This window comes from Armigeres subalbatus, chromosome 2, assembly GCF_024139115.2.
Source record: "Armigeres subalbatus isolate Guangzhou_Male chromosome 2, GZ_Asu_2, whole genome shotgun sequence".
Classification (NCBI taxonomy): domain Eukaryota; kingdom Metazoa; phylum Arthropoda; class Insecta; order Diptera; family Culicidae; genus Armigeres; species Armigeres subalbatus.
Genome location: NC_085140.1, coordinates 168,699,262 through 168,726,983, shown reverse-complemented (window position 1 = coordinate 168,726,983; position 27,722 = coordinate 168,699,262). Strand labels below are relative to the sequence as shown.

Here is a 27,722-nt window from a genome sequence, read left to right as displayed (position 1 = left end):
GATGCACATAAAAAAGTAATTTCAATATACAAAATATTTATAAAAAAGTTTGGTGATGTTGCTTATTTTTTATGTATAATCTTTGGCCCGAACTAGCAAACACCGCAAACGGATTCAAAATTTATAAAAAAGCGATTTTTTTATAGCACTTCAAAGTTCAACTTTGAAAAAACCGTTTCAACTTGCCCCGGTGTACCTTATGTTGTTTTAATTTCAATTTCAATTGTCAAGAAGCTTATAAGGCTTATTATCACGGCATACAAAAAACAAGGCAGACTCAGCACATATGTAAATAATCAGTTTGAATGTAAACACGTGACGTCACTGTTATCTTCGCACAAGCTGAATCGTGACGAGACGATGCTCTAAGGCCTCAGCATGCTTACTTTTTTACTCTAAGTAGACTTTTGAAATTTGGTTTTTGTTTTAAAAAAAATCAATACAGCACAGCGTAAAGTGGACGCAAGCGGAAATACATTATTCTGGATTGATTTAGGACTTGTGGAAATAGGTGGACTAGAGGGTAGAGGAGCACAGTAGGAATCAAATATGTGTACGCGTCTGAAAATCACGGATCAAGAAAGCAAGGGTTGCCTTTGCGAGTTTAAGAAATATCTGGAAAAACAGGCAGATTAGTGATCGCACCAAAATACGAATTTTCAACTCTAACGTGAAATCTGTGCCGTTATACGCTAGCGAAACTTGGTGTTCCATATCGTGTATCAGTGGAGAACACTCAACGGCTGCAGGTGTTCATCAACAGATGCCTGCGGTATATAATTCTGGCCTGGTGACCTCACAACTGGATCTCACACAACGAGCTTCATCGTCGTTGTCACTAGAGACCGATAGCAATAGAAATTCGGGATCGGAAGTGGGTCTGGGTCGGCCACACTCTACGTAGGGGCGGAAACGAAATATGTAAACAAGCATAAGACTGGAACCCAGCGGGACATCGCAGCAGGGGCTCATGACGACGAAGCCTCAATAAACTTTCAATTCGGCCCTTTGCACCTGTATAGCGATGTTATATGTTAATGTTATTTATATCTGTGGAAATAATCGGATCGTTTATTGTTTGTCAAATCTGATTAAAATTGATCGTTATTAATTATCTTAAAGATAAATCGTCTAGCTCAAACCTTTGTAGGGGTATGTGGCGGGACCATCATCATCATCATCACCACCGAAGGTGTACAGGACCCATAAGAAAGTAAGTCTGAAAATCGGCGGCGTAGATCTACGTTGCAATTTTTTATTTTGTTCATTTGTTTGATTTTTTCAGGAGTTTTCATGAAATTTTTGCAAGACGTAAACGGGAGAATCTTTTGAATTTGTCCAAAAAAATCTAATAAACTTCACTGAAGTAATAGTCTACATTTCGATATTAAACTAGGAAAGTCCTTTTGAGTATTTTAAATTTTTTTTTAGGTTTTTGCCTTTCGCGTATACTAAGTATACGTAAAGGCTAATGGATCACTCCAAAACCGAACTTTTTTTTTATTTCTTTATTTGGTAGGCACTCTGTTTTCTTAATCGCTACTGTACCGTGATCTACTGTGGTATTCTGCTGTACAGAATCCACACAGAATCTATTTTTATATATCCATTATTCGTTATTGTTGTCGTTGCCAGTTCATTTTTGTCGTGAGTCCATTGTGTCCGTTTGTCCATGTCGTGTATCCAATGATCGTTGCTTTGTTCGGTTGCCATTTAATCCGGGTAACGTTGGAGGAATTTTTTTTTCAAAGATTGAATGAACGCAAATTAATGTGAATTGATGGAAATAGCTGAATCTATCTCCCTAAAGTGCAATTTTGACCTCTATTATGTGCTTTTCTTGTTACGCTTATCTGTTTCCTTGTTTTATAATACACGAGAAAGGTATCATCACCGCTAGGTGGATTATTCTGTTTGTTTTTTTTTTAATTTCCACTTGAAATTCTTTGCAGATTCATGAGAAAAGCTTAGAAGTTTCCACAGAATTACTTAACACCTTTCAAAGTAAAAGTAAATTATAGACCTTCCAAATTCTTGGAAGCTTTGTGGAATTTGCAAGAGGAGTTCTTTAAAATTTCCGCAAGAAACCCTTCGGAATTTCTGCTGGATATTTTCCGGAAAGTCCCTGAGAAATTCTTCTAAATTCCCACGGGAATATTTTCGCAATTTCCGCGAGTAATGGTCTGAACATTAACGCAAATTATTCGGAATGTTCGTGAAAAAATCTTCGATATTTGCACTACAAATTCTTCGCAATGTTAACGGAAATTTCTTTGGGATTGCTTATGGAATTTCTTTGAAATTATCAATGGAAAATCTTTGGTATTCCTAAAGAAATAGTTAAAAATTTCTTCGGAAAATTATTTAAATTTCTCACCGAAATTTCTTTGAGTTTCCATAAAAAAACGCAATTTCCGATTTATCCGAAGTTTTTCACCGAATTTTTTATTGAAAATTCTCCAGAATTATCACGGAAGATAATTCACAAATTCTTGAGAATGTCAGTAGGAAATTCTTTGGATTTTTCATAGAAAATCGCTCAAAATTTGTAAGGTAAACTTTTAAAACATTCTATGGGGAGCTATTCTAAAATTCCAATGGGAAATATTTTGGAATGTCCGCTCAAATTGTAAAATTACATCGGGAAATTATTCTAATTCCCAAGGGAAAGCTTTTGGAAATTAGACCGAAATTCTTTGGATTTCAACGGATGATTCTTCTGAAGTGCGTATGTCAAATTTGAAGTTCAAGCGAAATTCGATTCAAAAATTCTATTTAATAATCTTCAATCGAAACGAAACATATTCCGTAAATTTAACCAGGATTACTACCTCTTAATACATTATTCATTTCAAAACAAACTAGTGTTGAATATATTGTACATTTACATTAAAACGGTATGACTCAATATATAGAAACAATCTGGGCACCGGATTGAAGCGATTTGGATAGGAAGGGTGCGATCGACAACATACTATTGTTAACATTTCGTGGATAAAAGTCGGGCTCTTCTCTTCATCTATTGGGTCAGTCTGGGAAACTAGGGCTTGATTGTATTATTGAATGTACGAACTTTATTTTGAAGATTTTCTACTCATCCCGTGGATTTCGCATAAGAGTCTCTGCTTATGGAACCACTCCACCCATTTTTGACCCTTCATACAGGAGATTGATTAAATACAAACAATAATATGAACTGGATTAAATCGTTGACCAGTGCTAGAGGCAGGTACCTTGATACAATAGATGGTAGTATCATCATCATGAATGAACTTTTCAAATTAAAATTCATATTCATTATTATCTTAATAGCAGACCATTTCATATAGAAGAGAAGTATTCGAAAATATGTCCTAAACAATTTAGTGTCCACTATATTTATATGCAATCTCATCATTCAGAATTTGAAAAAGAAATAAAGAAATACAAGGTTAAAAAAATTTAAACTTCCATTTACTTCCACTATAATCTTATAGATTATAGTGGAAGTAAATGGAAGTTTAAATTTTTTTAACCTTGTAACATTTTCCCCTAAGACGCTCAATATTAATTATTTCAAAGAAATACAATTATTATGAATGAGACATTTCATAGTCATTAAAAATATTTTAACGTCAAACAGATGGATATGTCATAATTAATTTATGCAATAGGGTAAATCCGGGTGAAAAATCGATATTTCTTCAAAACAATTCGTTAAATGGACACTCTAATTATTGTTTTTGATAGTTTAGGGATCCAACTACATAGTGTAGAAGTCATTTGCAAAAACAAATCGGACTGTACTATTTACGTTACAAAAAAACGTCAAATTCGGGTGAAATGTTAAACCTCAGGGGGAGATGCCGCACGTGAGAATAGTTGGATAAATGAATTTTTTTAGCGATGAACGAGATTTTTCAGAAAACCATAATCATTCTTATTTATATTTCAAACTATTATTTTATTGTTTTTATTAATGAGGTTTTCGGCCCATATTTCAAACTAAAAATTTACTTGATTTTCCCTCTTAATTATAATTTTTCATTAAAGTTCTGATAATAGGTAGGTACGGCATATCACCATGATTTTTTTTGGGGCATCTTTACCAATTGTAAGGGATAGACGCCACATCACTATAATTTTTCACTCAAACCTTACCCTCTCAAAAATAATCTACAAGTTTTAAGAGGATTCACATAATGAAATAAACATGTGGATTGGTAAGAATTTTCGCAAAACCGTCCCAAAAATCTTTATTAAAAATAGCTTTAGAAATTTTACGGCCTGCGCGGCATAAATAAAAGTGTATAACCATCATATTACTTTTTCACCTGATAAAAATGAGCAGTTGCTACTTACGTTATTGTTTTCGCTACAAAAGACACACTCTCACGTACATTAGTTCGAATAAATCAAGTCAGTTCTACCAGATCTCTAAAGTGCGGCATCTATATCGACGTGGCATCTCACTCGGATTTACCCTATTCGTATCGCCATGTAACTATTATGCAAACTTTCTTGGAAGAGGGTTGTTTTTACGTAGAATATAACTGATGGAGAAATAATTATAAAGACAAGTTCGGTTTCCATGCAAAATGCCGATGATGGAAGGTCAATATCTCGATTTCGATCCTCAAACATGATGAAAATGTATGAAAATCATGTTTGTCTTTATACTTATTTCCGGCGGTATATGGCACTACTTGTTAGATTGTTTTTGTTTTGTTTGAGTTTTACTGACATGACACAATTACTAGATTTAATGAAAGTAACGAACATCCTTTGAATAAATTGAAACTTCAAACATTCAAACACAAAAGTATAACAAAACATATGTCATATACGGATAACATCGAAACATAGTGAATTGCTGTGTTTTTTGTAATTAAGAGTGTCAAACATAAGTGAAACATAAATATTTTAGTGAAAGAGTAACAATGGTGACAACATTCGCGCATATGTGTTCGTGTGTACAGGTAAGTGTATTTAGCTGTGTGAAATGTGTAACATTGAAGTAGAATAGTGGCATTGCGTTGCGAGGAATTTATTTTCCAATTAGTCCTGATTGTACAACAATATGAGCAGCTCAAGTCGGTTTTGAGATTCATCCCTACCTAAAACGTTAAACGTTTGTATCGATCAAATGATGCTAATTTTGTAATGTTCATGAATGATGTGTGGTACGTAGCGTGTAACGTTTGGGAAGGTTATGCGTATGCGAGAGCCTAACGATGAAAAGTGCAATGAGGTGCCACGGTACTTACCTTTAACCGTTTGATTCTGAATACCGAACAGGTGCTGGTTGATGAGTTTGGTTGCAGAGGCTATACTTTTGGCTGGCATAAAGGAAGATCTTCGTGTCTTTTTGATGGAACTGCTGCTGCTAGGTGCAGCACTCGCACCCCCTGCTTCATCAAGGCTTTCGATCGATGATTTCAGATTTTCGAAGCGGGTTTTCGGTCTACCAGCAGCGGCCAGCGCTGCCGAGGCGGCACCCTGCTGGAAGCGGGTCTTGCGATGCTTTGGCACCGGGGTTTCGTTCAGACTGACACGGCTTCCCCGATCGGACGTGTCGAACGAGGCCTGGAACTGCTTGAACTCGTCGTCCATCGGGCTAGCACCCAAACTTCTCAGACCAGTATCTCCGGAAGCACTTTTCTTCACCTGCGATCTAGTACCTATAGGACGCTCCTTTTCCAGTGGATTTATGTACAGATTGTTCGTATCTAACGTATCTAAGTCGAATGACATATCTACAATATCGGATGTTAGATCACCTTGTGACAGGAATGGATGCGTTTGACAACTAGCGTATGTATCTGAGCTATCGACACTAGCTAAATCACCATTGTTACTATTACTATTGTTATTACTAACGCTAGCATTATTGTTGTTACTGGTACCGTTGACGTTACTATTAACATTATTATTATTATTACAGTTATTAGAATGTTTGATTGGTGTATCCACATACGGATATGGATATGATATTGTACTTGGACCGAATTGTGCTGGTGGGGCTATACAGTTATTGTTCATACTATTCTTTAGCATACGCATCTCTAAGCAGACCGTCGTGTGGAAGTCGGAAGTTGGAAGTGGCATTAAACCTTCAGCATCGATAAACTCTTTGTACTCCTAGCCGGGGGGCCGTGTGATAATGATGATGGATGGCATCCGCAAGTCAATGAAAAGAATAGCACAAATTGAGCGATATTAGTTCCACCATGTCAACTCGTTGGATTTCCGTCAACAGCTACATATATCTAAGAAAACTATATTCTATTCTACCAAATAAATATGGAAACACTGAAACAAAAGTGCATATTTTGAGATAACGAAGTAATCTGTCTATAACTAAATATGATGTGATGTGAACGAGTTGAAATAATCAGAAGCAAATTGTCACACTGGTTTCTACGAAAAAGAATCATAGTAGGAAATGTGTAAAACGAACTGGCGGTGGAAAACTTGTAGCATTTCAAAGGGACATGATTAGTAAGGATAATTGGTTACTGTATTGCAGGGTTAAGCACATTTCGCCAAGCATTTGATGGTTTCGGATATGGTATTTGATACAAAGTCCTTCAAATAAAACAACCTCTGGAATAAAAAAATGGTTATTAAGTGCCGTTTAATTTCATTTCATTTGAATGGTACTATTTATCAAATTTAGATGATTGTTGATACTTTGGCATACTGGTTTGCGGATTTCAAACATATTAAAAATATATGCGATACTAGCTTCTATGTGTTGATGGTTACTTTAAGGCGCCAAGCAACATATTGAAACTTGAAGATTCGCTCAGACTGTATATCAAGAGAAGACCAAACATTCAGAACGTCTAAAAGTTTTACCAGATATATTCACATTCAAGTTATTCCAACTGATTACCAAAATGTTATTAGAATCCAATATTTAACTTCCAAAAGATTAGTCCTTAATTTAAATCCTCAAATTCTTGTCAAATCGAACAATTTAAAAATCTTGGATTCAGTTCAAAAATGATGGTTTCTTTTGGCAGCTGACTGTCCTAATCTGAAAAAGTATGCGCCAAACTACAACATACAAGTTTTCCATGTTTATGTTGACGAGTTCAATGAACACTAGTTGTTAACACCATTTTTGGAAAAAAAAACAATTTATTATAACTCAATTATATCAAGGATTGTTATACAGTCTAACATAAGCTGCTGCAATTGTGTTATAATCTTGTTATGGCTTCATACTCGGGTAAGTATTATTACAATCAGACTCGCCGAAAGCAATTTTGTCTAATAGGTCATAAGGTCAAACATGATGTTCAGAAGAAAATTTAATTTGTCCAAAACAGATATTTGTCCGAACATTTGTGTCGAAAATGCCGATTGGCCGTTTGGCAGAAAGGGCCAGTTGGTTGAACAAGTCAGTCGGGTGAAAATTTCGTTTGGCGAATGGTCATACGGTTTAAAATGTGATATGGCCAAAACAGTCATATGGTTGTACATGTCGTAAATCGTTTAGCCCAGAGGTTTCCCAACTTTTTGAATGTACGACTAGCAGAATCCCATATTATTTGGGACCCACCAGGTTCCAAATCCTTACTTTGAAGGAATTTGATTAAAGAAACAGTTCCTGTTGGATTGAGGAAATCATCCTTATTCCATCCAGGCCCCGATGGGATTCCGTCCTCATTACTCAAGAAACACATCGTTTCCCTGCTTTCTCCACTTCGATGCATTTTCCAGCTTTCTCTGTCAACCGGTTTGTTCCCGTCATGCCGGAAAAAGGCGCAAATGTTTCCAGTCTACAAAAAAGGCAGCAAGCGTGACGCCAATAACTACCGGGGCGTTACTTCATTGAGCGCTTTTTCAAAATTATTTGAGTTGGTTGTCATGGATCCAATGCTATTCCATTGTCAGCAGTACCTGAGCGATGTACATGGTTCATTGTCGGTCGATCCACCACGACAAATCTACTGTGCCTAACTTCGTATATTACCGACAGCTTACCAGAACGAGCTCAAACGGATGTTATTTACACCGATCTATCTACTGCTTTCGATAAGGTGAACCATGAGATTGCAATCGCTAAGCTCGAGAGAATTGGAATCAACGGCAATCTTCTTAGCTGGTTCCGTTCCTGTCTTACGGTTCGGAAGCTAACGGTTACTTTAGAAGACTGTTATTCACCTACGTTTAGTGCCCCCTCTGGCATTCCGCAGGGCAGTCACCTGGGAACATTGATCTTTCTGCTCTATTTCAACGATGTGAATTCTGTTATCGAAGGTCCACGGTTGTCCTATGCAGACGACCTCAAAATTTATCAGAAGATCCGCTCATATGCAGATTTCGAAGACCTGCAACGCCAACTCGACGCCGTCGCAAATTGGTGTTCATTGAATCGAATGGTAATCAACCCGGCAAAGTGCTCCGATATTACTTTTTCTCCAAAAAAAAGAGCCGATTATGTATAACTATGAATTGAGAGGAACGACAATCGAGCGCGTGAATCACGTGAAGGATCTCGGGGTAATCCTGGATTCACAACTGACTTACAAACAGCACATCGCATACGTCGTCGATAAGGCTTCAAGAGCTCTTGCAGTTGTGTTTTGAATCGCTAAAACTTTATCTGACATATATTGCTTGAAATCGCTATATTGCTCTTTAGTGCGCCCCACTCTAGAGTACTGTTCAACCATTTGGAGGCCATACTACAACAATGGTGTGGAACGTCCGAATCCGTTCAGCGTTGTTTTCATCGGTTTGCACTTCGGAGGCTGTCATGGAGTGACCCTTTCCAGTTACCAAGCTACAAGAGCCGCTGTCGCCTGATCAACCTTGACACTTTGCAAGTTAGAAGGAACGTCACCAGAGCATTGACCATTGCTGACGTTGTACAAGGCAGGGTTGATTTAAAGATTCTTCTTGAGCTTATCAACCTAAACGCCCGTCCGAGAGCTCTTCGTAACTAATGATGAGGCCAAGATACCATCCAACAAATTACGGTCAGGAAGGAGCTTTAGGCGGTTTGCAGCGGATATTCAATCGAGTTTCCCAAGTGTTCGAATTCCATTTGTCCCGAGAGGTTCTCCGGCGTAAATTTTATTGTTTTTTTAATGACAAAGCTTATTAGCTATATTAATGTGTGTTGCCGATTACCGATTTTGGATAACACAAGAAAGTATTTAAAGGCAAAACATACTTTTGCATACAAACAATAAAGACGGATCCATAAAAAAATGAAAAACGATCCGTAAACTACATCCTAATGTTCCATAGAATGCTACCATAAATCCAAAAAATAGTTCAAGCTAAAATTTAGCAATTAATAGGAAAATATGTTCCATTAACATGGTCAAGAAAAACAATACAATTCTTGCTATTTTCCATGTTTCGTAAAATATATGGACCATGTTCCATAAAAAACTATACTTTGATCCATAAAACTTCAAATTTGCTCATTTTTGCATCGTGATGATGATCCATAATTTCAGTAATATGATCCATAATTCTGGCCATTTGATCCATAATTTTGTTCAAATGATCCATAGTTTTGGTGATATAATCCATAAGTTTTGCCAAATGATGCATAGATTAAAAAAAAAGGTGTGAATAAATTAATATAGTTCCATTGGCCTTCTTTCCAAGCATTATGGATCACATTATCAAAATCATATGAACAAAATTATGGATCATATTACTGAAATTATGGATCATCATCAGGATAAAAATTGCGCAAATTTGAAATTCTATGGATCAAAATATAGTTTTCATGGATTTGCAAAGATTTATGGATCATAAAATTATTCTTTATGGAATCTCCCGAACTATTTATGGATTTATGGTAGTGTTTTATGGAACATTCACCCAACCGGCGGATGTTAGATTTTCTAACAATTTTGTATAAGAATCTACCAAAACCTGTATAAGAACTGGGCATATGCGAAAATGTTAGATTCTTATACAAGTATTGTATAAGAATCTAACAATTTTGTAAGCTTTTCTAACAATATTTGTATGATAGCTTACATTTTTTGTATAAGAATCTAACAATTTCGCATATGCCCAGTTCTTATACAGGTTTTGGTAGATTCTTATACAGAATTGTTAGAAAATCTAACAACCGCCGGTTGGGTGTTCAAATGTTATTTACGGATCGTTTTTCATTTTTATATGGATCGTTTTTGCACATTAAACGGTGCAAAGTAAGGGCTGCCGTATTTAAAATAGTGTTCAAGTTTCAAAGTCATTGACTTTTTAAGATTTGCCACGTTTTATACCGACAATCAGGGTAGAAATATTTCACAGTCAATGCAGTGAAAAACATGGATCTCAGTATAATCTGCAGTCGCCTTCATCGCCGCCGTGGTGAGTGCGACTAGGTGCTGCCGAAAAATCACTTCCAACACCGACAGTTCAATTTCGCATTCAGCCACTCACAAGTCGCTCTGACAGGCTGCTCAATTCGCGCCGCACCGTTTGACTGTGAGTGGCCCATTTAAACGCGTGGTGAATTTTTTCAATTTGCTGGGTGAATGTGTACACTACAAAAATTCCACACTTTTTTATTGGCAAAAATCCATTAATTTAATTCATGATTCTAATTAGTGCACACATAACCACTCTCCACGCGAAGTACAAATATAATCTATAATCAAATAAAATGTATGTGTGGTCTCTAATATGCAGTTATTGAATTTATGTGTGGGTACAAATTGCATATATTTGGGTCGCCAAATTGCAAAAATTTATGTGTGCGACAAATATATTCAATATAAAGAATTTTTTCGGTGTACATTTTGCTGTGGTCAATTTCATCTTCGCGGCGCAGTGGGTGATGTGAGTTCTGTTGTTTACTTTTCTGCCTCTCCGGGAATGTGAGGTTGATTTCAAAGCTGGAAGAAAAAAAAACATGATATAAAAAAACATCACCTTCATCCAGTGCTGCCGAAAATTTACAACCCTGCCGACAATCCCTTAAAATATTTTTTTCATCATATCTTTTTAATTTTCATTTCTTCATTTTTTACATGTTCTTGAAAGCTCTAGATAATATTAAAAACACCGTTTGGTGACTGTTGGGACTTGAAAACTTTAAAAATAAAAAAAGTTTTAACAGTTTTTTATGGATTTTTTGTCATATGCAACTGCAACTTGACGAGGGGAAAATTGTGGTAGATAAGCTCATACGCATTACAAAGTGCAAGTGGTCGGGGTTCTGCCAGATCGCACCAAGCGCCAATAAAAAAATCCAACCCATCGGAAATTGCATCGGATATCCTTCCACGCTATAGCTGAGGACATCAAGCAACAAATGTACAAACTAATTGGAGTACATCCATTTCCGTTTATTTTTTTCTACTAACAAATTATCAAAAGTCAGTCGAAAAGGCGCTTGGTGCGGTTTCGCTGAACTCCGACCAAGCAAATGATTTGATCCTCAGTACGGAAAACCGATGAAAACTTTAGTTTTAGGGCACTAAAACGCCGGTGTTCGGAATATGAGTCATGTTCGGGATTGGAGTCAAAACGGTATGCAGAATATTACAAACGTATATAATATAAAAGTTAGTATATCGTTGGAAAGAGGAAACAAGGAGGTCATCTACCATATCTATATGGACCTTAAAATTAATGTTATGATAAATTGTACATAGAAAGAAAAAATATAGAAAAACATACAGTTCAGAATTTTGGAAACAAAGCCAAACCTTTCAATCGGAGTGGGCTTTGCAAAAAATGGTTTCAATAAAAAATCCTAAATGGTGGCCCAATTGAATCTGGAAGCTTACATTATCATTATTGAGAATACGGACCATTCTTCCTGTTCCCAATGATATGCTGACATATCATTACTATCTAGGAGTTCAACTCTCTGAGGAATTGATGGAATGTGGTAAACCCGAACAAGTGTTCTGTCTTTACGTTTTCGCGAAAAAAACAGCCCATCGTTTGCAACTACAGCCTTCTTTGTACAGAAATAGAGCGAGTGAGCCATGTGTAGGACCTCGGTGTGATTCAAGACTCGCAACTAGTATTCAAGTAACACATCTCATTCATCATCGACAAAGCATCCAGAACTATGGGATTCATCTTCAGAGTTGCAAAGAATTTCACCGACATATATTGTTTAAAAGCTCTCTATTGCTCTCTGATGCAACGGTGCCGCTTTTTTCGATTTGCGCTTCGTATGCCACCTTGGCAGGATCCGTTTCGCCTACCGAGTTATGAAAGTCGATGTCAGCTACTTCGCTCAACGAGAGATGTCGTCAAAGCCATTTGATCGCCGATACCTTGCAGGGCCGACTGTGGAGTTATGTTGGAACAAATAGACCTGAACGTCCAGCCACGCACGCTCCGTAACAGTCATATGTTGCGGCTGCCCTTTCATCGTACAAATTATGGCATGCATGGGGCTATTTGTGGCCTTTAGCGTGTCTTCAACAGAGTCGCAACACTCTTCGATTTCCACGTCACACAGAGCATGTTACTCCGAAGATTTTCATCGTTATTCGCAGACATAAACAGACGAGGACAATGACAATGCTTGTTTAGATGTTTTCATGTATATTTTTTTTTCAAATACCCTACATAATTGGGGTCAAATGTGGCCTGATGATGCAAAAACAATAAAGAATTCCAACCTGCATCCATCCCCATATGCTCGACAAAAGGTTTCGATTGATCATAAATTTGGTCGTTCTTGAGAACCTCGAGTAAATAGTGGATAACTGGATAGTCAAGAAGATCTCGTTTCACCTTGACAGAATTTTATTGGCCAAAAGCAATTGCGGTTGGACACAGTAGTTGACAACCGTAATCGTAATCGCATTGACAATACTGAAGACGAATTTTTGGTAAATAAGTAATAGCAACATTTTTCATATAAAAATGTATTTTTATTGCCGCGAATTATGGGTATATCCCGTTAGGCATAAGTACGTTAGGCAAAGACGTTAGGCATAATGGACGTTAGGCATAAAATTACCCAAAGGACAGCCTATGACATAAAGAAGGCAGAATTATGCCAAACTTCCTTTATGCCTAACGTACATTATGCCTAACGTCCGTTAAGCCTAACTTACTTAAACAATCAAGGGGGTTGCTTCGAGTTAAGTATTGCAGACTTTTTTCCATGGATATTTGAGGGATATATTTGCTAATGTGCGATTTACCGTTAAATTCTTAAAAATCAGAAGCTATACATTTGTCATCAATTTGCACGTTAGGATTTCTTCAAACAAGTTATTCGAACAAAGAAGTTTTGATTCCATTTGTTACTACGATGCACTCGATGGTAAAAGCATACGGACATATGGTGAAATGAACCAAATAAGCATCAAATGTCATATGATTTGATTTGTGTTTTGTTCGAATAATTTGTTTGAAGAAATCCTAACGTGCGAATTTATGACAAATGTTCAGCTTCTGATTTTTAAAAATTTAACGGCAAATCGCACGTTGGCAATTATTTTATTCAAATAGGAATGATTTGTAATAAATTCAAGATTTTTCAGAACAACAACTTTTAGGGGAAAAAGTGTTTTATGCACTAAAAGCTTGAAAATCACTTTAACATGGTCAACGGAAAGAAGCGCAATGCTCTCAAGACTTGTAGAGCACACCAAAAGCTTCCGTTTAGAGTTTGTTGTGATAATTTCCGGCGTTTTTTGTCCCTCGTTAATTTTTTTTTAAATTATCCTAATTAGCTGACAATACCCGTAACGCTGGGTAGATACCTCTTCGTGGTGTGTTACCCCGTAAAGTTCTACCATGGCCACATTGCCAGCTACAGGTACATCCTGACCCAACGAAAACCTTCCCAATATCCAACTCCGTGGTACTTATCCCTTCTCTCCCTAGTAACGGTACAGATAAGCGTGGCCAGGAATAGTTATTCTAATGCTTTTGTCATTTTTGTCATAGATTGAAATTAAGGGCTACACCCACCTTGATTTCTGATAGCAATCTTGACAGAGATTTCAAAGGAAATATGAGTATCACTAGTTTCCAGTCCTCGAAATAATTTATAGTAGTTTATTTATTTTCCATATTTCATTATACTTATTTTTCATTTTTCTTTATATTCATTTTTCATATTTTTACATTTTAATTTAGTTTAGTTTCCATATTTTTATAATTTTATATTTTTACATTTTATACTTTCCTACTCTTACACTTTCATGTTTTTTTTTATTTTTTGTCTTAAAATTGTTATATTATTATGTTTTTATATTATCATATTTTCATATTTCTTTAAATTTAACATTTCACTTTCTTATTTGATATTTTATGTTTTAATATTTTTAAACTATTATATTTCATATTTTTATATTTTCATATTTATGTAATTTCATGTTTTTACATTTTTATATTAGAATATTTTTATATTATCATATTTTCCATATTCTTATATTTTTTTCCTATTTTTATACTTTTATATGCTCACATTATGATGCTTTTATATTTTTATAATTTCAAGCTTTCACATTTTAACATATAGTTCATATTTTTATAGTTTTGTATTTTTGAATTCAAATTCCATATTTTAATCTTTTGTATCTTCATATATTTGTATTTTTTTCATGCTATCATATTTTCATATTGTTATACAGTCAAACCTCCAAGACTTGATGTTCTATGACTCGATATCGACTCATGGGAAAAAATTTCTGGGTTACTATGATGGTCTTTTCAAATAACTTTCCACATATTTCCTATTCCACATCTCGATATTTCCATGAGTCAATGGTCCCTTCAATATCGGCTCATGGATGTTTGACTGTAGTTTCCAATATTTAATTTTAATATTTGATTTTTTTTTGAATTTCATGTTGTTATAATTTAATTTGCATATTTACATATTTCTATATTTTCATGTTTTCATATTTTTGTATTTTTATATTTTTATTATTTAATTTTTATATGAAAGTATAATATTTCCATGTTTTATATTTTTGTGTTTTAATATTTTTATATTATCTTATTTTCAGATCCTTATATTGTCATATTTTCAAAATTTTATTCTTTATTACACCCAGATTTTTTTTACGCGGTTGAAATTCATTAATTTCTCGTTTAACCTGATCTTTCACAGCTTTTTAAACACCCCCTGAATTTTCTTTGATTTTTTGTTATTTTTTTCGTGCGGTTAACTCATTGCTTCAATGACGCTGAAGCTCTTAAACGACTAGATCAAACCGTGTAAAAAAACTGGGTGTATCACTTTTTATATTTACGAATTTTCAATATTTTCACGCTTTTATGATTTTTGTACTCATATGTTTATATCTTCATTTTTTAATTTCATGTTTTCATAGTTTTTTTTAATATAGAAATTTTCATTCTCCTATTACATTATATTTTTATGTTTCTTATTTACATATTAGAAAATGTTCATATTTTCATGCTTTTATATATTTATATTATTGTTTTATGTTCCTACATATTTTCATGATTGAACATTTTTATAGCCCACTACAAAACATCCCAGGAAGGAAATCTACACAACCTGCCATGTAACCTTCATGCAGACGACGTCCTGGCATATGGCCTGCTATCTGATACTACAGGGGTTAGACAAAAAGGTTGAGATAGCCAAAAAATGGTCGAAGTTCAAATCAGCATAACTTTGCGTACAATGATCCGATTTTGATCAAATTGGGACCATCGGACGCGGAAACTCTTCCAGTATACTGGCCCTATGCGAAACCTCTGATTGGCTCTTGGCCACCGGTGGTGTTCCGGGTTTTCCGAGGGTATGTTAAAAATGTATTTTTTCTGCTGCTTGTCATTTTATATGATGTTTGCTGCCATCATGTTTTATGTTTTCCCCAGAAACTAGAACTAATATGCTGATCAATGCTGGCTGCAAATCGAAAATCCGTTAGGTATATGTACGCAGAGATATGGCAATTTTCGTGAAAACGATACGGGATTGGCCATACACCCTGAACAAATGTCACTTTCGCAGAACTTCCGGAACCTGCTGCAAATTGGCCAAAGAGTCTTACAGTCCTCAAAATATATCTCTAATAAAGATCCTATATTCATTGTCTTGGGAAAACATGAATTTTGACACCCACATATGCATGGTTCCAGATGGTGCCAAAACCGGCCCATCCTGGAAAGCCCATGGAACCTGCTGTAAGGGTGGCAGTGGACACTATCATTCTGGAAATGTTTCTGTGATCATCGTCTCGCAAATCCAAGAAATCAGATACTCATATTTGCATTATTCCCATCTGTTATCATTTCATCATGTTCCCGGTACCGTTTTTATGGAAATGGCCGTATCTCTGTGTAGTTTATAAGAATTCTCGATCTACAGCCACCATTGGCCGGCATATTAGTTCTAGTTTTCAGAGAAAGCATAAGACATGATGAAAATTAACGTCACATAAAATTACAAGCAATGGAAAAAATGCATCTTGAACATACCCTCGGAAAACCCGGAACATTTCCGGTGGCCATGGACCAATCTCAGGTTTTGCAGAGGGACAGTATACTAGAAGAGTGTCCGCTTCTGATGGTCCTGGTTTTATAAAAATCGGATTATTATACGCAAAGTTATGCTGATTTGAATCTCGATTTATTTTTACCTATCTTAACCTTTTTGTCTAACCCCTGTAAATATTCTAAATAATAATTAAATTCTTTACAATTTCCAGCTTCTTCGACAAGAGATTTACATCCCGAGTTAACTTTGGCTCCTAGTTGATGTTATATTCCACAAATATATAAAATTTGATATAATCTCTTATTATTTTCCACGATACATTCTTTGTACTGGCTGCGTTTGTGTTCGATTAGATTAGATTAGATTAGATCAAATTATCCGAATTAGCTGACAATTTGACAGGAGGCTTATTTTAACATAATAACTGTCAAGAAAATTATTTAGCTTTTCTTTAGTGGAATGTTTTCGCTGGCATAAGACGAGTTAAGCACAATTCCATTTAATTCCAACACCTCGTAATACTTTTACATATACGTATTTCATCCTCAACTGTAAGGTCGTTTTCAGTGTCTCGTACTTGATTCGGCTTACAAGAAATACGTACACCCGATTCTGTTTTTACACGGATTTTTTTTAACACGGCCGTGTAAAAAAAATCCCATACCAAATTTTTGCAAAGTTGCTCCATTTTGTATGATTTGTCGAGAAATCATATTTTCAAATTATGAACTGAAAACTTTTTTTACACGCATCCCCCGTGTAAAAAAAGAATCGGTCGCTTTTCGCATCTCGTTTGAAGTTTGTATGGAAATTAGTATTGGAAAATGTATATTTTTGGATTTTTACTTCTAGAGGTTTCAGTTCTGATCGTAAACTGAGTGGCACATTGCATTAAAGTATAACCCAAAGGATGCCGAAAAACATTGCCGTAGAAGGTACGTTGCCGGAACGTCCACGAAAAAAGTTATAACTCTTCTAAAATTGATTGTTCAAACCTTATACAAAAAAAAAAAAAACGTTGACCAGCACTGCTGAACTACGATGATCAATAATATAACTGGGTGTTTATTGATCTTATAGGCCTTTGAAGCTAATGGGAGTTATTCGGCAAAGTCTTCCGGCATCATTCAGACTATATGCTAACGCATTGAGTCACGTGCAAGAGCAAAAATGTGAAAAAGTACGTTTTCCCATACTAATCTCCATATAAAATTAAAACGCGATGCGGAAAGCACAGCTGATTGGGGTCCCAAAACGATTCAGAAAAGGCTTAATCTCACTTGATTAGATGAAGTTTACGTTTTTCCGTATAATTGCGTCCCACTCTAATATACTTATAGAGTCAAATGGATATTTTTATATCTTTACTGGGCTCCATGTAAAATGTAATCACGAATTCATAAATTTTCACTTAATTGAACTTATATCTTGACAGAATGAGTACGAATCCAAAAACCAAATGATAAATCCTCACTGCAGTGTTAGTATTACACAGAAGCGCACTGAAGCAACGGGGAAGGAGGAAAGCGACACACTTTGGCCCAGACGACAAGACGTTGATAAGGCAGTTAGTTTCACACACACTATAGGACCGATCCGAGGAGGAAAAGTTTGCTTCCTGCCAACCAGCAAACCATCCAACCAACCAACGCGGTTCGAGCTGGTTTTATGGGGCCCTAGTTTCCCAGTTTTCAAGGAAGCGGTTCCGCCGGTTAGCCACAAATCACACGAAACAAAACGCCATAAAAGTACATACACAACATAGATATAGACACAGTGACTGGGGCACACTCACGGAAAGGGCAAAGAAAAACACGATATAGGATGGTGTAGGACGGAGAAACGCGGATTTGAGAAGATGAAAGCAGTTTTTGAATACGCGTGGATCAATTTCAACATGGAAAACTTTAGAGAATATAGAGAAATCAGTTTTTTAGACTGTTAAAAAAATATGTTCGATAGTTCTTGATTTTATGTGCGAAATATATTCTTATTTAATTTTAGTTTATTTTACTTAGTGCCACTAACCATATTATTTTTTCGGTTTAAAAACCTACTTACAAGTTTCATTTTGTGAAAAAAATGTTTCAAATTTCTTATGCGCATACAATACACATGTTTGGTAAACCAACATATAGATTGTCACCAAAATTGCACAAAAAAACATGAGAGAAGGTCTATTTTGACAATGAAGCATTTTTCATTTCGGTATACCGTCGATGGGGTGACAATGAGTCAAATGGGAGTGAGAATGACAACTTAGAATGCTTGTAGAATGGGTTTATTGTATCTGAGGGCAAGGAAACTCAATTATAAGAGACTTTTGATGGATTTTGTTATCTGACTTCCACATTGAGAGCGATGATCCATTCTCGCCCTCTAGACCCTTTGTCACTCACTAAAAAAATGTTTGGGCAAAATTGAATGGTTTTGTAGCCAAAATCGAATGGATTTGTTGCCAAATTCGAATGGGGTCTGTAAATTTTTCCATCCAGAATATACACACTTGAATCATTTCACAGATTTTGGTGAATTTTGCTTCAATTCACCGAAATCTCAACAGCAGAACTGTTCGGTAATTATTTCACCAAATTTGCTGCGATTTTTCTTTGTTCAACTGTCAAAACTACCGAAAATCTGTAAAATTATTCACCGAACAGTTCTGCTGTTGAGATTTCGGTGGAATTTCACAGAAATCTGCGTTTTATTTTAATTGTGTATATTAAAAAAAATCTGAAGGGATATGAATATTGCGCGAATTAAACATAGTTGGGGTTCACAACCTTTGATTCACCATTCACAATACATGCACTACACGATCATGGAGACGCATGGTTATACACCATGGTGTTGTACGACAAATCATTTTTTATTTGGAAAATTGTATGTTCAGAACGGCTTGTACGACATCTCATTGTTTTATTTGTTATGTAAAATATAATGATCTTATATTCACCGAAGCTATAGAAAATAGAAATACTACTCCCTATCTTTTCAGTGAAGTGATACAGGGCTTGGATACAGACTGGGGCTTTTGTGCTGTCCTGTAGTTAACACGCGAGCTCCAAATGGGCTTTAAATAGGTATACAAAATAAATATGACTATGAAATTATTCTGCCCATATCCACATATTTCTTTGAAAACTTGGAGCCAAAACTGTCGAACATATTTTTACTAAAAAGTCATCTTCTCTATTTGACCCTTTGCGCAGGTTTTTTTTTTCCCAGCAGTAGTGCGTAGGATCAATCAAACACATGTCGACTCACCTTCACTCGACGAACTTTTGCTGACTGCTGGACGGTACTGTTTGAGCATTGAAAAAAGCCTTTCTCGCAACCGAGTTGCACAATGAACAACCAGTGATGTGAGTGTGCCAACAAAAACAGAGAGCATTCGGATTGATGGACCCCATTCGCGCGGTCCTGCTTTATATTTCATTCATTCTAAGTAGCTCTACCATAGTCTGTGGCCTTCCAGGCTGCTCTAATCCTAATGATATGTGTTTGGAGATTGACTGGCTATCCGCGCTCGGCAGCTAGTCTTTGAGATGTTACAATTCGATAAATTTACTCTCTACGTAACTTGACCGGGGTTGATCGGTTGTGCCATCGGGATCGTGGCCGGAATCGTGATCGCTGCTACCATCGGTCGAGCGGAACCGTTTTAGCATGTGTCATACGCTCTTAGAGCGCAACGGAATACATTCGTCGGTCGTGGTTTGTTCCTGCTGAAGAGGATTCTGGAAATGAGTATTGGTGTCTGGTGGGTCCCTCGGTGGTAGGTGGTAGTGTAGGTGTGTGGCCGATCGGAAGGGATTGGAAAATTTGTTCTGTGGAACAAGTAGAGCACCAGACAGGACGATGGCCGTGAATTGAGTTTGGGTGTTTCAAGTGGTGCGATAGGTTGGTGTTGTTGTGATAAATTGGAAAACGATAATTAGAACACGTGTCAAAATAAAAGCAACATGTGTATTTGATGCATGTGTGCGACGAATAGTATAAAACATCTATGTGTAGAAAGATTTTTGAGAAAGATGATCCATTATTCTCCCGACATTCGTAATTAAATGTACAATAATGACATATTGAGCTGAGTTTAAAAAAAATCAAGTTTGTTTCGTTACGTATTTGAAAACTCTTTAAATTATTTGATATGTTGTGTATTAATTGGATGTAATTAAAATCGTTTCAAATGATTGTGTACAATTTATTTAGGCTTGTTTTCTAAACTAGCTAGTCGTACACTTCTATAATATTATTTTGTTTTATCAGACACTAGTAGACGCAAGGGACTATGTCCAAGAACTTAACGAATCCACCTTAGGCCACAGCGATATGTGGGGCTTGTGTAGAATGTGGTTAGGGCTTGACAGTGGGCCCTGTTAGTCTACTACGAAAAGCTGTTTGTATCCGCAAGCAAACCCTGCCAAAGCAAGGACAAAGTGCCCAGTTCTGGTGTAGGGCGGGACTCTAAACAGACGTGATACGATGGAGCCTCACCGAGCACCTGTTGCCCAAAAACGTACAGCTTACAACAACGTCTGTTCCCTATATTAGGGGTGAAAAATCAACAATACGCGAAGACCACGGCTACGATAAGGGACTAGCGGTTCGAGGAATTTCTAATCTCTCCACTTCATCGGGAGGTCACGCCGGTGCATCACGGTGTGGTAAAGATCCTCGGATTCAGCATCGTAACGCTGCAGGAGGTGTATTAGAAGGGATCAATAGTGCAAACGTTCAATATTCAGTACCATCTACCAGAGTTGCGGCAATACACACGACCTGGGAACAGGTTAGTGATGGGAAATATGCCGAGGCGTGTCATCGGGTGGTGGCCGATCAATCATAGAATGTGCAGGTTGAGTATCAAAGGCCGGTTCTCCACTGATGATGATAAGGACACATTCTACGCGCATCTCGAACGTGAGTATGATAGCTGCTCAAAATCATCATAAAAAATTTAAACGCTCGGGTTGACCAGGAGGAGGAGTTCAGTGCTCACTGGCTGATGAACGGAAATGGTCTACGACTAATCGATTTCGCCAACTCCAAGAATATTAGTCATTCGCAGCATCTACTTCCTTCTGTATCGGTTCACCTGGAGATCACAACTGCAGATAGAATCTCAAATCGCCCAGGTTCTGATTGATGGACGGCATTATCGTCGGTGTCTATCGTGAATAAACTGCGCCCAAAAATATCCGTCATCAACAATGTTCGGTACTGACGGCGGCCGTCTCGGTACGATGTTGCCATCTGATGTTGCCATCAACGACGCAGCAGAATGTCGGGAACGACGGAACGACAATACAGGAAACGAAGGTAGCAGATGCGCCTCGTTCAGGAGAAATAACGCCGCCTGGAAGATGCGCAGTGCGAATGAATGGAAAAGTTGTGCTATTCTCAAGAAGCACGCAAGTTCTATTAGGAGCTCAACGGATCCCGCAAAGGCTACGTGCCACGAGCAGAGATGTGCAGGGATAAGGATGGTATCATATTAGCAAACGAACATTAGGTGATCCAAAGTTTAAAGCAACACTTCAAGGAACAAATGGCGCTCAGATTATAGGCAGTGCAGTGGAGGTCTAGACAGCGGAGGAGATGGCTATGTCAGTTCAGCGGACGATGGAGGTCAAACAACACTCACCTTGAGGGAAGTTAAGCATGTCATCCAATATCTTAAGAACAATAAAGCAGCTGGTATCAATATGGGCCCTGAAAAGCTGGAAACTTGTCTACGTAGATTCAGAGTCAGAATCATATGCCATATCTACACGAAAGGCTTGATGGAGTATGAGAATTTTCATGCGATTACAATCCTAAATACCGTCCACAAAGTGAATCACAGGATCATTTTTCGTCGTCTGTCACCAATAGTGAATGAGTTCGTGGGAAGTTATTAGCCGACTTTTTTGACGATCGCTTAACAACGGACCAGATCTTTACTGTACAGCAAAAAAACGCTGTGAATACCAACGCACTATTTGCTCATCGATTTTAAGGCAGCATACGATAGTATAAACCGTTTAGACCAATGGAAAACTACGGAGGAGAATGGATTTCTCGGGAAGCTTACCAAACTGATAAAAATAACGATGAATGGTGTGAAAAATGTGTGAAGATTTTGGGTTAACATTCCAGTCCCTTCGAATTCTGCCGGGTACAACGACAAGGTTATGGACTTTCGTGCCCGTTGTTCAATATTTCGCTAGAGGGTGTCATGCGGAGAGCCGGGTGTAGCAGTCGACAGATCCAGTCAATTTGTTTGTTTCGCGGATGATATGGACACTATTGGCCGAACATTTCAAAAGGTGACAGAACTGTACACACGCTTGAAATGTGAGGCTACAAAATATGGACTGTTGGTGAATGCTTCGAAGACAAAGACTACAATGCTCGTGGGCGGAACCGAGCATGCTTCAACAGGGAAGCAGTATTACTTAGGATGCTTGCTTAGGACCATCATTGACGGTGTCTAAAAGACTGGCCTTTGACGCCGAAGGATGAACTATGATACGAGTTCGAGGCTACGATACAAGAAGGCTAGGGCGCAGTGAGTTAGGTGGGGAGATCTTGCGCACAACGACTTGGCGAGCGTGAGTCTTATTCGAGGATGAAGGGGTGTGTATTTGAACGCGTCGACTCGGTGTAAGGTGAAGGGAGGAAATAAGGCCTTCTTCAACAGAACACATTTCCCGGATAAAGGCAAAGTGAGGATATAGTCGCTTCTTCGAATGATCGCATCTTTAAATGATCATGTCTGTCCGGTATAATACATGACATAAATATTTCAGACGTTATAAATGCTTCTTGCATCCAAACACTACCCCGAATGCCGTTACTCCAAATGTCCAAATACTCCAAATGGCAACTAGTTCGGAAACCAGGTCTAAATCTCGGTTGCCCGTGAACCGATTTATTAAAAAATTTACCAGAGGTCAGATATTGATTCACAGGGTAAAAAAATATTGCGGAAAATTATAATGAAAAAATGTATTGGCAAAAAATTGATTTTCAAATATCTTGAAAACTACAACTCGGGTATCTTCAGCAAACTTTTCTGTATTGCCAAAATGCGCATTTTTGCTGAACATGTCATCATCCTGCAATCTATAGAATCAAGATATTCAATATATATTTACTGATTGTGGATCATCTGTACGTTTTTATTATATACGGCTGCCCAGTATTACAATTTTGATAGCAAGATTATTATGACGTTTCGACACAAGGATTAGAAGAAAAAGACAAAATTCTTGTATCGAAACGTATGCGTAATTAAAATGTTTTTTTTTGCAGAGAAGAACCTTTTGGTTTCCCCGCAATATTTTCTACCCTGTGAATCAATATGGTCAGTAAAATTCAATTTATATAGGTATGTGGAAATTCCAGCAGAATCGGTTCACGGGCAAACGAGACAGAGAGCTCAAAAGATGACCATTTAGTATGAAAATCGGCAAGTGGACACTTGCCGGCCACTGTATTAATAGTTCTAAAATTTATTTTGACTGATTGCTTTGAAGATTGAAATAGGGTATCCATACAGCCATACAGCCAAAATGTATAGGAAAATACACCTCCGTCACTCATTCGATCTGAAAATTGGTTCTGATTGCTCAATTGACCTCAGAATTGCAAAAACGGCAGTTGGTATGCTACAGAACAATTTCACAGAACATTGTATGATGATTAAATGAACTTTTATATAGGTTTCATAATGTTTTAGGTTCAGGTCCTGCCAATGAAATGGTGATTTCTACTGATTTCAAAATGGTTTAAACCATGATACGCTTTTCAGTAGTTCATAAAGCAATTCGCAAGAGTTTTATTAGTTCCAACAAGAGATATATCCCTCACGCTTCAACGCTGCTTAACTGATCGATTATTTTGGAAAAATATGTATTTTCTAGGGTTGGCCAAATTAGGCACTTTGGCCAAAACCGGTACACTTCCCCTATTGTCCATGTATTCGCTTTGAAAGAAGTCGAAGAGTTGAAAATTCTTTTTATCAGAGCGCGTATTTGCCTCAATTAAGTCTAAAAAGTGGAAGACCTCTTCGAATCGCTACTGCACTATCGCCACCTGGTTTTTGTTTGGTCAACCACAGTGTAAAAAATAGATGGCGTTAGTGATTTTGGACGATAATTTTTGCTCAAATTGTTCAATTAGCTATGTCTGTTTGTTTATCCTTATTCTTTATGGCATGCGTTTTCACGGAATATTATGAAATAGACGAAAACTCCTTTTTTCATTACATGTGTTTTCCCGGAAAAGTGTGAAAGATGACTCCTTCTTTTATCTTCTTTTATAGAACGCGTTTTTGTTTTCGAAATAATATGGAAGAGTAAAATGATTCTTAACGTACGCATATCCCGGCAATAATGTAAAGGAGTTTATGCATCCCTCGTTCTCTAGAAATATGTAGATGACAGCTTCTTTCATAGAAGGTTTTCTCCTGTAAAGGAGTGTAAAGGAGTTAATTCCTATTCCTTTCGAAGTACTCGTTTTTCTGGACTAAGGCTTTGGAGTAGATGATTCCTTGTTTTTAAGTACATATTTTAGCTTATTTAGTCGACGTCGGAATGGCATTGACACACCACGAAATGTTATACAATCCCTCAACATTGGTAAAAATTACAAATTCAGATCCTGTGACTTTAGAGGTTGCGTCCTATTTGGAGTAAGGCAGTTCGGGGTAGTGACCTTGTGTTTTTCTCGTTATAATGATATTCGGGGTGATGGGACTAGAAGCCATGAAGTCTTTTATGCCCATAATATGAAAGGCAGGTATTATACTTGTTACTCGATACTAGGGTAAAACGACATATTATAGAAGAGTTAAGCATTGCGTCAAACAAAATTGATTTCAAAAATTCTTTAAAAATTAGCTGTTTATATTTTTCCACATAACAGTAATTGAATAGGATGCTTTCTAACTTCAGTTTAGTAAATATTGTGTCAATTGTGTTAAACCAATGTTGTTTTGTTTTTATAAAAGTAAAAACAAACTACCGCAATAATAGAATGTAGTTGCCTATCATTGCGATATTTTCTGAAGGTCAGTGCTATTGTTGCGGTGTTGCATGTATTTCTTCTGGAGAGCGATTATATAATATACTCAAGGAACGCATACCACAATGATTGAGTGTTCGATGAATTGGAATATAACAATTCCCAGAAAGTATAAGCACGATTTTGATGCGCTGCTGTAACTTTCGGATGACGTTTGAACAACAGATCATTACTGTGCATCATTGTTTACATTTCAATCTATCGCTCTGTGATTCATAAGTGCCATTTGACAAACCTTGCACAAATGGTGCACTATTTTCAACATTCAATGAGTCAAATGGCGAAAATGGAAGATAAGAGCATCGGAGTAGTTTGTAATGCGATTCGGAACTATGGTGATGAGTTTTCTTTCCAGGACATGAAAAAATCTGGACGTAAATCGGTGCTTATGAAGCATATGGTTGTTCGGAAAATTGTTCAAGCATTTCCCGTAAAAATTGTTTTTCCGTTCAGGATTGGGAAAAATCTAAAAACATCGAGAAATAAAATCGACCAAACAAGAATCAAAATGAGCTACGGACTTTCAGGTAGCAGAAGAAAAAAAAAGAAGTGAATAACAAGCCGCATATGTCAGAACATGGCCCATAAGTTATACCATAAACTTTTGTGTGGAAGATCGTAATGCAAAGTTTTAGATGATGAACCATAAGTGAAATTCGATAATAAGATGCTTTCACAGGACCAGTTCTACACGATCCGTGCTGGTAAAGTATTGACGATATCAGCAGTTAATGTAAAGAAAAAGTGTAAAAAAGCAATGCTAGGAACTTTTTTCAAATGGGCGTAATTGATTCTAACCTTGATTTTTGGAACGGTGATTCTGCTAAGAGCATTCAAACTATTTTGGTCAACTAATGTACCCAACAGGAAGAACCGATTGCGGACTATCCGGCAGTGGTGGAAATCTGCGAATCTTACTCACAAAACAAGAAGTAGGCAATGCAAAAGACTCGCGAACATTTGTTTTGCCTTTTTCTTGCCTACCTACTACTCGCAGAGAAAACAAAAAAACGAACCCCGAAAAATGTTCGTGAAGCTTCGCGAGTCATTCGGGTTAATTTGCTAAAAGTCATAAAACAACCTCGGAACTTATTTCTCACTGATGTTCGAGCAAGAACACAATTGTTTATTGTTATTGTGTTTATTTCAAGTCAAATCTATCCATTGTATTCGAAGTAATCACAAAAACTCGCGACCGTGTTTTTACTCCCGAACAAAATACTTTTTGTTTTTGCTCTGCCCGTACTCGCGAACAAAGCAAACGCCAGAAAAATGCAGGCAGTAGGTTTGCGCGAGTATGGCATTTTTGGTAGGCCCAATTACACTATTTTCTTACTCGTGAAGCGAGTATTTCCACCACTGCTATCCGGTAGTAAAATCAGTTGAACGATTTTCACTGAATAGACAGAGTATGAGTTGTTTCAAATTTCAAGGACAAATACAGTAACGCCTATTTGAAAAAAAAATCCTAGAATGATTTGCAAACAATTTGTAAGTGTGGAATGCTCTCAAATCCATTCGGAACAACCGATACAATCACAGTTGATGTGTACGTTCGAAAATTCTTGTAGCGGTGGCTAATGCCGTGAGCATCATCACCCAGTACTATATTGGTCGGATTTGGTATTACGCGATGGGCATGGCAGTTTGGTACAAAGCAAAAGGAATCGAAATCGCACTTAATTTTCAGCTTTTGTATTCCCAGCAATAAAATTATCGTTTAAATGGCTTATTATACACACTTAAAATAAATCCCAGACCGCTGTGACATTCAACAGCAGCACTAAAAAGTAAATAACTTTGCTGATTTTTTGGTAATTAGACAGCTGAATAAAAAAAAATCTTCATAAAAGCTGTTAAAGAAATGCCGAACAGTTATGCTATTGAGAATTTATGAATTGAGCTTAGTGTCTAATTCCATTCTTTTATAAATATCTTCAATAGTGTGTTTTAATGAACCATGTAATTTTGCATAAATTATATGCACAACACGTGTTTTCAGATAAATATATTTATAGTAGCTTCACAAAAAAGCCCAAATATATCGATAGGACTCGAACCTACAGCCACTGCAATGGACTCGTTCGTGAAGAAGTATATACTTCAATTAGAGTTTTTTTTTCAAAAACATGTTATGCAGCCTCCTACTGAATAACATCGATCAAATAATAAATCTCACACCTGATATTACAACATACTTAGAACATAGAATTAAGGGAAA

General features: G+C 36.8%; 1 protein-coding gene across 1 annotated transcript in view; it reads right to left on the bottom strand.

Annotated features, from left to right (window-relative positions):
• LOC134211150 (potassium voltage-gated channel protein Shab-like) overlaps positions 1–27,722 on the bottom strand; it is a 593,106-nt gene that overhangs the window by 39,128 nt on the left and 526,256 nt on the right. The window contains 1 exon segment of the mRNA XM_062687792.1: positions 5,247–6,120. Coding sequence (XP_062543776.1) covers positions 5,247–6,120 — 874 coding nt within the window.